This window comes from Pimephales promelas, chromosome 24 (assembly GCF_988280905.1).
Source record: "Pimephales promelas chromosome 24, fPimPro1.hap1.1, whole genome shotgun sequence".
In the NCBI taxonomy this organism is placed as follows: Eukaryota; Metazoa; Chordata; class Actinopteri; order Cypriniformes; family Leuciscidae; genus Pimephales; species Pimephales promelas.
Window position 1 is genome coordinate 12,404,484 of NC_142792.1, and position 12,701 is coordinate 12,417,184.

The following is a 12,701-nucleotide window of genomic DNA, read 5'->3' on the forward strand; positions in this document are numbered from 1 at the left end:
ACGTGCAGGATTTGTTTGCATATCCTTTGTAATTGTTTAGGTGGCATGATATGTCAAACAAAAGTGTGTTGTGGTATACACATTTAAAACTATTTCAAAACAAACAAGCCTACCTATAATTCTTGCATTGTTAAATTAAGGTTTTTGCGACTTTACAATAGAAAGACTAATTTGAATCTTTTACTGTGAGAAATATATGCAGCACTTCAGTGAACCAAAAGCATACAATTATTCTTGGTATACAAAATGTTTGATGTTGCTACTACATAATTCATTATATTCATACATGTATTTACACTGAACAAAAATCATTATTATCCCACAGAAGCAATTAAGTAAACTTAAATCATAAAAGTATGCATTTAACTAAATGTTCGCATAAAATCTTACATGCAGTGAATGCTTTATGTTGAAAAACACTACTTCTGCACGTGCATTATAGAATGTAGCCTATAGGAAGCATTTGTAATGCAAAGTGTTGCTCAACGGTTTGTAGTGATTTGTTCATCGCAAGAGAAAAGCATCTTTCGAGTCCAAAATTATCGTTTCTTGCTTGTATTTGATATTACCACATAAGATCAGCTCTAACAGATGAGACTACATTATTTTCTGCATGTTCCGCTGCCTGAAGCATCAGAGCATGTTGTGCTGTATATCCTCAGCATCCTTCATGCTTGTGAGAAACAACCACCAACACTTTATCAACAGTCAGAGAGCAATTTAACAAAAAACAAAAAATAAATAAATAACATTGTGAGTTCCATAAAAGCAAGTCTATTCCACCTTCTATTCTAGCCTACTGATGACGGCTCGTGCACTGGCAACAGTTGAAATGCATACACGTTTAAGTAACATTATCCATTTACTCCAGTGCACTTTATTTCTAAGATAAGTTTTTGGAATAAAAGGAAGCATTACGTACCTTTCCAGGGATTTACAATCTCTCCGCAAGTCTGACAGTCCCGTTATTTGGCATCGTCACCTTTTAGACAGGCGGCGAATTCCACAAAAGCCGCCTCACCTGCTTCTTCACCGGCAGCTCTTTAGGCAACGGAGCATGAATTAAAAACCGAGAAGCTGTACTGGTCAGATGCTGTGAATGGCCAGTGACTCTCTCCGGCAGGTGTTATAGTCCGTGAAGAGAAATGAGAGTGTGGCTGTCCCTCTCACGGACCTGTCAGCGCGAGCCTCCCGCTCTCACGAGCCAAGCCCCGGAGAAACAAACGCGCCTCGCCGCTGTAACTTTTCCCGTAACCACCACGCGGCGCTGTTGTCTCCGTAATAACGAGAGTTTGGCTAAGGTGAACTCTTTCTGCGTTGTCACCAGTCTGGTTGTCACATCTCGACACATCTTTCACTTGATTTGTTGTTTACTGACAGTGACGGACGTCATATGTCAAATATATAATATACAGTCAGCCATAGCTAGGCCATATAGCCTATCTATCCATGTTGTTCATTAGTATGGAATAATATATTTACGGGTAAAATACAGAGTTGAGCTGCGTTTGGGGCACACAGAATCTTCAAGTGACTTTCTACAATCGTTTAAGTGGCTCACGGGGGTCTTAAAAACCGTCTGTCAAAAGACTTGTTTATAAATGACGCGTCCGTCCACACATGAAGGTCCTCGAGGCTCGAGCAAAACTGACGTCATCGCAGCACTTCCGTTGGCACATTTATTTTACTGTTTATTTATTTCACTTTTTTTTGTTTGCTTTATTTGTCTTAATGTTGTTTATTTATATTAAAAACAAAACCACTGTCCCTCCGAAGCTGGCTTTCAAAGGTAGAAATTACCAGCTGAGTTCTCAGAGAAATTTAACAAGTAGGCCTATAAATGTTTGTAGGCTAATTTACACTTTTCATATGGAATTTAAACCTCCAAACACCCAAGTTTGATTTTCATTGTGTTTGAATGTGTATACACTAGGGGTGGCACGGTTCACGAAACCGACGGTTCGGTTTGTATCACAGTTTTAGTGTCACGGTTTTCGGTTCTGTACGGTTCTTGTTATTTTTTTTCTTTTAATCTTTAACACTCCAGAAATGTACTTCAGCATGTGATATATAGCTTAATTATCCACACTTTAGGATACAGTATAAAAAAAATTATATTCATGCAATCATGCACAAACTGAATTTGACTCTTTGACTTTAAGCACATTTTGGGACTATCTCAGAGGAAAGCTAGGTGAGATTTAGATACAGCAAGAGAGAAGACATTGACATGCTTTTCATTTATTTTGAAAAAAAAGGAGAATGTGTATCACTATCTCTACAAGAACTTGAGCATTTTTATCACACAAATCGTATTTACACAAAGAAATTAACTTGCATTTATCAACTGACAACTTTTGTAGCTCTTACAAAAATTCTATCTTTTAAAAGAAAAAAAGAGGAACTACACTGTCTTTTATGAATAAGTTAATATACATGAATACCTCATTGCCTATAATTAGGCTATAGAAATAGCAAAGACCATAAACATAAAGTGAAACATAAGTTCAACCTCAACACAAAAAACAGTATAAACAATGCTTCTATTCCCAAAAAGTGAGGGTACCTTTTTTCACTTGAAATTAAAGTGCAGGATTTCGAAACATATGACTGGAGCTCTTATCTAAACATAAAGTGCCACTGTAACGTTATATTAAAATATCATAACATGAAATCCAAAATGTTCCCACACACCAGACTTATACCATAGACTTATAGGACGCTCGCGCTTCCTCCAACTCCCTCATCTCTCCCACTTGCCATTTCTCCGCGTGCCGTGACCTGCAGCGCTCCATACTCCACTTTTACTGGATTGTTTACTAACTTGAACCGGCATACAGAGCGATCGGTAATGACATCAAATACCGCGAAAGTGAGTGACGGAGCCGTCGTTCCCGCTCTAGTTTGATGTTATTCACCGGTCGCTCTGTGCAGCGCCGGTCCAAGTTGAACAAGCTTATGTCGTGCGAAAAGAAAACAAACATGCGGGCACGAGGCTACATTGCGCATGCGGCGAACCGTGAGACGCACACGCTCCGAACCGAGACGAGCGAACCGAACGGTTCGGGTGTTTTTTCATGTACCGTGCCACCCCTAGTATACACTTCATAAAAGTCTACTTCATCTTTAGCCTACTAGCCTATAAATCTCAACTTTTTGTAGCCTATAGAGGGAACACATTTTTCAATTTTGCCTAATAAATGTAACACTACTGCTGAGTAATATGGTGTTTTATCGTTGTCTGAATTATGTTTTCACAAAGGCATGATGCATTACAACAAATGTTCGAAATAGCCCACCTTTCTACCTTGCTAGACATTGCTTAAAGGGTTAGTTCACCCAAATGAACACAAATGAAGATATTTTTAAATAAATTTGATAGCTTGTATAACTACCACATAGGCACCCTAAGGGATTGAAACTTGACGGCCCAGAAAGTCACCGAAGAAAATGTTTAAATATTCCATGCGACTACAGTGGCTCAATTATAAGTTTATCAAGTGACGAGAATACTTTTTGTGCAAAAAAAAACAAAACAACAAAAATAATGACTTTATTCGACTATTCCTTTTTTACCTTCTGGGCCTGAGACGAGAGTTCAAGAGATTTCCACGCCGCATGCGCGAGAACTACGTTATTTTTCTACTACTTCTTGTTCAGTTCTCGCGCATGCGTCGTGGAAATCTCTTGAACTCTCGTCTCAGGCCCAGAAGGAAGAAAAGGAATAGTCGAATAAAGTCGTTATTTTTTTGTTGTTTTTCACACAAAAACTATTCTCGTCGCTTGATAAACTTAAAGTTAAGCCACTGTTGTCACATGGAATATTTAAACATTTTCTTCAATGACTTTCTGGGCCGTCAAGTTTCAATCCCTTAGGGTTTAATCAAAAATATCTTCATTTGTGTTCCGAAGATGAACGAATGTCTTACGGGGTTGGTACAGCACGGGGGTGAGTAATTAATGACCTAATTTTCATTTTTTGGGTGAACTATCCCTTTAAATTCCCAGTGTTTTATCTGTGTGCAAGTGGCCACATACAGTCTGATATAAATCCATAAGATGTTATATTGTGTTGCACCACAAGGCTGTGCCGTTCTCCTGTTTAATTCATTCAGCCAGCATTTCTGCGTTGCCATGATGATTTTTGCTGTGTAGCCTACTACTAGTCTGAGAATGAAGCCCGCACAGAAATACAGAAATATGCCATGAATTTTTTTTTCATACAGTTCTCACACTAATTTAAACTGATCCAAATAAACCCTGTGTCTCTTCCAAAACTCCACATCATTATTTAAAGCCTCTGCAAACACATACACATTTTTTTAAGTAATTTAGCAACTTCCCACCTTCAAAAAGTGTGTTGTGAGTGAGGCACATCTCTATATGTGATTGATTGCCTGACAACCATCTCTGTCATCTCCAGCTGCATCACTCATCGTCCAATCATATAGAGCAACAGGTTTCATTGATACCCAATGGACACAAAGAGTTTACTATTGCTAGATTTAAGTTTTTTTAAAAACTTAAATTCTGTTAAATATTGAACATAAAAACTGAATTGAATAGGTATGCACATGCAGAGGTAAATCCACATGTAGTTCCTAAAAAGCACTAACATTGCAAGTGTATTGTTGCAAAGAGTTTTTAATTATTTTTGATATTTCTCTATGATTCATGACAATCATTTAAAAATATATTTTCAGTTGATTATGAAAAGGTGAGTATGAAGCAGTCCAACTCATAGTGTAATTTCATTTTGAACTTTATTGATAATGCAAAACAAAACTCTATTCGTCAAACTTCAATGAACTGGCTAAACAGAAAAAACAAAAACAAACAAAACAAGCTTTATTTTCAGATTTCTACGTTTAATAATCATTATGTTCCTCTGAGATGCATGATGGACATTCAAGTACATCTTCTGATGGATCCATCAATACAGATGACCCACAGTATCCCCACATCGTAAGTCACATGTTTGTGGCCAAAGGGACAGGCGGCAATCCTTTGCCATTCTGTGCCAGCGGGATTTAATTGAGAGACCCCGAGTCTAAAACGGATAAGAATGAGAGGTTTCTAATAACTAAAAATTATTATTAAATTGTACTGTTGTTCATTTTTAAAAAGGTTACTTAAAAAAAAAAGGTTTCTTCAGCTCACCTTTGCTTCAAAACCCCCTGAGAGTCGACACCATAGACGCTGCCATCAGTTGCAACTTCGACCATAGACAAAGATCCATTAACAATCTCCGAAAAAGATGACCCACCACAGGAAGAACTCGTCACATTCTGAGAAACACAACAAGATACAAACAACTCATTTGTCTGATACTGTGTAGTTAGGATTTTTCTTTTTGTTCAAGGCCTTCCAGTCTGGATTTTACTCTTACCCTTTTGAGGAAGACGTTATCTGTAAAGTTCACCCCCCAACAGCTATACGGGCCACAGCTGTAGTACTTCAGTCTTCCTCCTGTGAGTCGTGTCCAAGCTGCATTTGCAGGTGGCCCATTGTTATTAGTTTCCTTGTTAATGCAGAAGACGTCTCCTAGCGTAGTAACACCTGCAATAATTTCACTTCCAGCATCCACCTGCTTTAAAATCCCTGACAATAAAATAAAGACATTGAAGTAAAAAGTCAGAAAAAATATCGACAGCATAAGATAATCTGTATTCAGCATCTTGAGCCTAATTTCCTTTCCGTTAATTTTTTATTATACCTTGAATCAGCCCAAATTGTCCACTCTGAAACTTGAAGATGGTGTTTGCTGGACTCACTCCAAACTGCCCAGCCGGTCCAATAGTAATGTGCTTCAGTGATGCACGTATTTTTGTAAAACTGTTTCCCAAAAACAGGAAGACTTCACTGTCATTGTTGACTCCACCCACTGAGCCCAATCCAGCATCAATCTGCTTCAGGGTGCCAGGAATCACTTCACACTCTAAAGCTATGGAAATATTTGGGTTGAGTTCATTTGAATTATTCTGCAGTTATTAGTATCATGATATGATTCTGAATCCCCAAACACACATTCATCGTTTACCTTGAGTGTAAAGAATCTGGCAGCTGAAGAGTAGCAGGATGCACTGACCAGCTTTCATTGTGCTGCAACACAGAGTATTTGTCTCGTCGTATACTTCTTAAATTCTACAAATAAATACATAAAAATATGTTTTTACAAATAAAAACAAATAAACCAGCATAATTTTTTGTTTGAAACCAAACCAACCTTTTCTTGATCTTAGACGTGTCCGCTGGTTTCAGCAGTTCTCTTCTCACAACCACAATGTTTGGAGATGCTGGTGAATGACTGCTGGTTTGGTTTTATAGCTGTTGTTTGTTTCCTGATCAGGAAAACCCCTGATGTACACAATTATGCAGTGGATCAAGATCAACTGGTGACGCAGAATTATGGGAAGAACTTTTATGTCACTGTTATGTGTCACTGTCTAATGTTTTCACACGTGCACACATTAACCCATGCCATTGTCACATACCTATGATACAATTGGATTTGTTTTCATGTTTGGTAAGAACATGTGATGCTTCATATTACCTGGTATGAGGTTGTTTAATATAAAAATGAAAGTAAAGCCAACAATGGCACGAAAACCTTGCCTTCTGCGGTAAAGTCACTCTTAGTGTAATAATATTTCAAAGATTTGACAGGAAATTAAGTGAATTTATAATAATAAGTGAACCATCACTATAAGATAATGCACTTACAATTGATTTTTTTTAAAGCAGAAATATGAAACTTATAATTGTATAAAAGCAATTAAATTAATATTTTAACGTTGAAAATTTGGATATAACTACACAGAAAAGGTTAGTAAGTGATTTTTCCACAATAAGATCATGTTAACACATATGTTTTATGTCTTGTGTCTGTACTATTAAAATATTTAAGGATTGGTCCCGTTCACTTACAGTACATTGTAAATGCCTCATGATAGCCCTTGATCCCCAAAAAAGTGAGTCATCATTGCACAGTCTGTTATTGCATTGAGCCCATGTGTTACAGCTTTATGTTACAGTATGTGTGTTGTATGCCTGTGTATAATCTAAATCGGAGCCTATGTGTCGGAGGACCAAGGTGGAATCCAGGGCTCAGTGGCTCGTCTAGTGCTCCTGTTTTAGTGAGATCAGTCAGCAGGCTGGTGATATCTGAATAATACCTAATGGGCTCTATGCACGGCGTTATTTCCGGTGAAGGATTAAGGATGCTCGATAACTTCCGCCGATCGTAGAGTCCAATGCAATACCGAGAATTTATATTGAATTTTATACTCCATATACTAATGAAACGTTAGTCACAAAAACAGATAAAACAGACACCCCTCGTTGTGTTTATGCTTCTTTTTAAAATTATATTAAATAAACATAACTATATATAAAATTACATCTAAACGTATGTACGTTTCGTTTCAAAGACGGGAGGACAGTAAATATTGAAGACTCTGCCATAATCCCGTTTTCTCCGGTTTTCCTCCGCTTTAATCTACACAACCGGAAATGGACGAGCATCCTTACGTCAAATGCGGAACTTATGCGTGCATATAGCCCATAGAATAACCTGCCAACCTCAGGAACTGTCTCACCCCCTTTTTGGTCACAGCTCTCAGGCAGGCTGAAATCATTGGCGTTTTATTCATTTGAGGACACACCTGCCCATGAGCTGAACAGAACTGTCCAACTACACAGTTCCTCGAGTTGGTTGTGAGCCCCGACTTCACAACAAGGAAACAACATGAAAAACATGTACATGTTACTTGCATAATAATTATGTAATGAAATAATTACTTGCATGCTTTCACATTCTTCTCGTATTGGCACAGGCTACCAACGAAACTAAAAGAAAACACAGGCTGTGTTCGAAATCGCCCCCTAAAACTCTCATTAACTATTCCCTCCTTTGCTCCACTAATATCGTTTATTTGAAAGAGTGAATGAAAATGAGTGAGTGAATTCGGACACTGAATGCACCGGAAGGGCTGCTGCTTTTGTATAGTTTGTGCTTGCTGTTTAATAACCATTTGAAATAGCAAACAGGAAGCAAGTCCAATAGGAAGATGAAAAAGATTGATCTTGAACTCTGTCATGGAAGCTATAGCATGCATAAACTTTAATTAGGCAATTTAATAATCAAGCAAAAGGAATTTATACCTGTATGTGTCACAGTACTTTGTTTTTATAGACTTTTAATTTGTATTCATTAGTTCCTGTTTTCCTTTGTTTAGTTTTCCTGACACTCTTTCATTGCTATGGCTTGATATGATTAGTTATTTCAGTTCAGCTGTAAATAAATGAGTCAATTACCTTGTTTGCATTAGTACTTAAGTTCCTTTGGTTGTCGGTTCCTGTGTTGGATTAGTTTGTCTTGATGTTCTCATTAAATATCTTCATATTGGAACTTGACTAGTCTTCATCTTTGGGACTTTGAAAGAACAACCAACCGTTAAAATGAATTTAGCATCAGCGTTTATATACGTTGGCCAAGAGAGGCTTCAATCTCTTGGAGTAGCCTATACCCATCAATGCCCTTTCTTTTTTGAAAGAAGTCTCTCATGGCTGCATTTATTTGATAAAAAATTTAAAAATAGCAATAAAGTGAAATATTATTACACTTTAAGGGTGTTTCTATTTTGATTTGTTAAAATGTAATTTATTCTTTTTATGGAAAGGCTATTTTTTTAGCAGCCAATTAAGAAACATTTCTTATTATGAAATTTGAAAACAGTTGTTGAAACCATGATGTAAAAGTGTTACTTTTAATCAATTTAATGCTTGCTGAAAAAAAACAAACAATAGAGACAGAGATAAAGACACATGAAACAGCCTTTTTAGCAATGTGGGCAGTTGTGTAAAGATTGAGAACTGGAAATACTAACACAGACCAGATCAGAAGAGTGTTTAGTGTTATTTAAAAACAAGGAAACAACATGAAAAACATGAACACAACCTGTTACGTGCAAAATAATTATGTAATTACTTGCATGCTTTCACATTCTTCTCACAATTAAAGATGTGGTCCAGAAAAAGAAAAAAAACTGTTGACAGGTACTTTTTGTATGTATGTAGATAAACATGCAAAAATGCCACAGAACATGAGTCTTACAGAACTTTTCACTTTCACTTTTCATGTGTTCAGTTCACATGCTGCACGTTTTCGTATTATGTTGAAGGCTTGTTATAAAGTTAAGCTAAAAAAAAATGTCATATCACTGAAAACGTATTTTATACATGAAGCAATCTGATATGGACAAAATTATATTTCAAGTTAAAAAGATTAAGAAATTATCATTTAAAACAAGTTGGGTGAGCATGTTTATCTGATCGATTACGTTTTAGCCTATAGGCCTACTGTAAAAAAAACAAAAACAAAAAAAACAGATCTCACTCAAATGACAGTTAACGAGTTGCAAAACATTGAGACAAAACACATCTTGAAACTGTGGTGCGCAAGCACTATAGTACATGACTGTACAACATTAAAATCATATTTTTAAGTAACTTGGATACAGTAAATGATAAAAACCCATCAGAGCTAAATAAAGAACAATAAAAGTTAACATATTTTTGTTCATGCATCACTGATTCAATCAATCTTACATGAAATGGCAAACCATCAGATCAGAAAACTGAGGGAAAAATGTGATAGAACATTTTTACAAATTACCATTTAAAAGTACTTTTTCTATTTTAATTTGGTAAAATGTAATTTATTCTTGTCATTGGAACGGCTCTTATGAATTTTGAAAAATGAAAAAAATGTTGATAATGCTTGCTGAATAAAATAATAATTGATTTCCTTAAAATGCATGCACTCATGCACTCAGAGTCTCATGGAAAAATCAAAGCTGAACAGACCATATCAGAAGCATTTTTTTTGTTACATAAAGAAATGTTTTTCTCTATAATTGTTTGTTCAAAATATTCTTATCCTGTTTTATTTCCATAATTATGTTATGAAATAATTACTTATTACTTACTATGCTTTCACTTTCTTAAATCTGAGATATTCAGCTACATAAAGTGTAAGTTAAGAAATTAAATTTAAGCATGCAGAACTGGCAGAATTTTTATTTTGTATTCCTAGATTTTTATTTCTCTGAACTTGAAATATTTTAGTAAGCTAATTCATACATTTAACTTAAAATTATCATCTTGCTGGTGTGAGTGCAGGACGAAGACCCTGATGAAACTCTGACCATTGTTTGTTCATATCGTTCACAGTGCATTATCTAATGTTATCAAATATAACTTTTGACTTTTAACTTTTTTTAATAAAGATTAAAAAAAAACGTTTTAAAAGAAGAAATGAATTGCTTTCAGATAATTATAAGCCTGATATATTTCTTCTTTTAAATACCCTGAAAATTGTCCGTTGTAAGTGCCTCCTTTTAAGTTAACTTTTCTGATGCTTTATGAATTCAGTTATGCATTTCATTGCAATCCTTGTTAAATTGCCTTACACTATACTTCAGAATGCAAAAGGTGAGGTTTTTACTTTCTTGTTGGGTTTTAATTGAGGTTTACAATTTATATTAAACAACCTTGAACCAGGTTTTAAGCATCACATGTTCTTACCAAACATGAAAATCAAATCCAAGTGCATCATGACAATGGCAAGAGCAAATATGTGCACGTGTGGTAACATAAACTATTCAATCAATGAGTTCATAAGAACCAGTGACATAAAAGTTCTTCTCTAATTCTGCATCACCAGTTGATCTTGATCCACTGCATAATTGTGTACATCAGGGGTTTTCCTGATCAGGAAACAAACAACAGCTATAAAACCAAACCAGCAGTCATTCACCAGCATCTCCAAACATTGTGGTTGTGAGAAGAGAACTGCTGAAACCAGCGGACACGTCTAAGATCAAGAAAAGGTTGGTTTGGTTTCAAACAAATTAATTATGCTGGATTATTTGTTTTCATTTGTAAAAACATATTTTTTATGTATTTATTTGTAGAATTTAAGAAGTATACGACGAAACAAATACTCTGTGTTGCAGCACAATGAAAGCTGGTCAGTGCATCCTGCTACTCTTCAGCTGCCAGATTCTTTACACTCAAGGTAAACGATGAATGTGTGTTTGGGGATTCAGAATCACATCATGATACTAATAACTGCAGAATAATTCAAATGAACTCAACCCAAATATTTCCATAGCTTTAGAGTGTGAAGTGATTCCTGGCACCCTGAAGCAGATTGATGCTGGATTGGGATTAGTGGGTGGAGTCAACAGTGACAATGAAGCTTTCCTATTTGTGGGAAACAGTTTTACAAAAATAAATGTATCACTGAAGCACATTACTGTTGGACCTGCTGGGCAGTTTGGAGTGAGTCCAGAAAACATAGTTTTCAAGTTTCTGAGCGGAAACTTCAGGCAGATTCAAGGTAAATAATAATAATAATGAAAATTCAAGATACTGAATGCAGATTTTTGTATCTGTCTATATTTGGTCTGACTTCTCCCTTCAATCTCTTTCTTTTTACTGTCAGGAGGTTTAAAGCAGGTGGATGCGGGAAGTGAGATTGTTGCAGGTGTTACTCCAATAGATGACATCTTCTGCTTTAATAAGGAGGCCAACAGCAATGGGCCATCTGGAATTATTCCTTGGACACAAATCACAGGAAGGCTGAAGTACTACAGCTGTGGCCCGTACAGCTGTTGGGGGGTGAACGCTCAAGAGAATGTGCTCCTCAAAAGGGTAAGAGTGGAAGAGTTTGAACAAAAAGGAAAAGCCTGAGGAGTAATCAATTTTAGTCAAGTGAGTTGTTTGTATCTTGTTGTGTTTCTCAGAATGTGACGAGTTCTTCCTGTGCTGGGTCATCTTTTTCGGAGATTGTTAATGGATCTTTGTCTATGGTCGAAGTTGCAACTGATGGCAGCGTCTATGGTGTCGACTATCAGGGGTCTTTGCAGCAAAGGTGAGCTGAAAATAGCACTGAGCGCTTGTTTTATTTATTAGAAACCATTATCTTATCACTTGTCTTTTATAGAGTCGGAGTCAATACAACAAATCCCGCTGGCACAAGATGGGAAAGGATTGTCGCCTGTCCCTTTGCCCACAAACATGTGACCTTCGATTTGGGGAGGCTGTGGGTCATCTGTGGTGATGGATCCATCAGAAGATGTACTTGAATGTCCATCATGCATCTCAGAGGAACATAAAGATTATTCAGTAGACATCTGAAAATAAAGCTTGTTTTTACTGTCTTTTCTTTCGGTTTCTTTTTTTTTCTTTGCTGTTTAGCCAATGAAAGTTTGAATTTTGTTCAATGTTTATTAAAGTTTGACATATAAAGTTTTGTTTTGCATGGTCATACATGTCAATAAAGGTTAAATTAAATTGTACAAAAATTGTGTCTTTATAATCAATTGATTACTGGAAAACAAACTAATTTTGAAATAAGTGACTTGTCATAGAGAAATGTATTACATTCATCCTTCAGCTTGTCAGAAAGAACTGAAAATTGTTTTCAAAAATGGTAACCTTGAAATATTGTCTGATCTAGTTGATTGAGTTTTCATTTTGTGTAGGCACCACTTTTCTTGATACACTTAACTGACATGCTTTGTTCAGTATTTATGTTTAGTTTTTAAGCTTTGAAAAACTGAAACCAGGCAATTATTGTGCAAATTGGATATGAATGAAACAATGTGCATTATGGTTGAATGACGAGTGATGAA

At 36.1% G+C, this 12,701-nt stretch overlaps 3 protein-coding genes across 6 annotated transcripts in view; 1 reads left to right on the forward strand and 2 right to left on the reverse strand.

Annotated features, from left to right (window-relative positions):
- Window positions 1-1,216, reverse strand: part of nav3 (neuron navigator 3) — a 288,447-nt gene extending 287,231 nt beyond the window's left edge. Inside the window, exon 1 of one of the 3 annotated variants that reach the window (XM_089127018.1) lies at window positions 923-1,216. The gene's annotated coding sequence lies outside the window, so the exon portion shown is untranslated. The remainder of the gene's footprint in view (window positions 1-922) is intronic. The other 2 variants (XM_089127023.1, XM_089127022.1) reach the window with 2 other exon arrangements.
- A 3,597-nt stretch (window positions 1,217-4,813) lies between these two features.
- On the reverse strand, window positions 4,814-7,174 carry LOC120477157 (fish-egg lectin). Of its 2 annotated transcripts, XM_089127033.1 has the most exons (6): window positions 6,227-7,174; window positions 6,041-6,144; window positions 5,717-5,944; window positions 5,390-5,601; window positions 5,161-5,288; window positions 4,814-5,050 (listed from the first exon to the last, which is right to left on the reverse strand). In XM_089127033.1, the coding sequence occupies exons 2-6, from the start codon at window positions 6,096-6,098 to the stop codon at window positions 4,909-4,911; spliced, it is 768 nt and encodes a 255-aa protein (XP_088983159.1). In that variant the 5' UTR covers window positions 6,099-6,144; window positions 6,227-7,174; the 3' UTR covers window positions 4,814-4,908. The 2 variants fall into 2 exon arrangements, with proteins under 2 accessions (XP_088983159.1, XP_088983160.1); XM_089127034.1 differs by lacking the exon at window positions 6,227-7,174 and having other exon boundaries at window positions 6,041-6,188.
- A 3,811-nt stretch (window positions 7,175-10,985) lies between these two features.
- On the forward strand, window positions 10,986-12,370 carry LOC120476529 (fish-egg lectin). The gene is made up of 5 exons (XM_039667588.2): window positions 10,986-11,080; window positions 11,177-11,404; window positions 11,510-11,718; window positions 11,811-11,938; window positions 12,011-12,370. Exons 1-5 carry the CDS (start codon window positions 11,023-11,025, stop codon window positions 12,150-12,152), a joined length of 765 nt encoding a protein of 254 aa, XP_039523522.2. The 5' UTR covers window positions 10,986-11,022; the 3' UTR covers window positions 12,153-12,370.
- The last annotated feature ends 331 nt before the right edge of the window (window positions 12,371-12,701 follow it).

What these genes read in the sequence shown, in the direction of transcription:
- LOC120477157 (XM_089127033.1), bottom strand. Translation starts at nt 6,098, where the DNA reads ATGAAAGCTGGTCAGTGCATCCTGCTACTCTTCAGCTGCCAGATTCTT. An exon ending in CCAGATTCTTTACACTCAAG is followed by an intron (nt 5,945 to 6,040) that starts GTAAACGATGAA and finishes ATATTTCCATAG; the next exon opens with CTTTAGAGTGTGAAGTGATT. An exon ending in ACAATTTGGGCTGATTCAAG is followed by an intron (nt 5,602 to 5,716) that starts GTATAATAAAAA and finishes TTTTATTGTCAG; the next exon opens with GGATTTTAAAGCAGGTGGAT.
- LOC120476529 (XM_039667588.2), top strand. Translation starts at nt 11,023, where the DNA reads ATGAAAGCTGGTCAGTGCATCCTGCTACTCTTCAGCTGCCAGATTCTT. An exon ending in CCAGATTCTTTACACTCAAG is followed by an intron (nt 11,081 to 11,176) that starts GTAAACGATGAA and finishes ATATTTCCATAG; the next exon opens with CTTTAGAGTGTGAAGTGATT. An exon ending in AGAATGTGCTCCTCAAAAGG is followed by an intron (nt 11,719 to 11,810) that starts GTAAGAGTGGAA and finishes TGTGTTTCTCAG; the next exon opens with AATGTGACGAGTTCTTCCTG.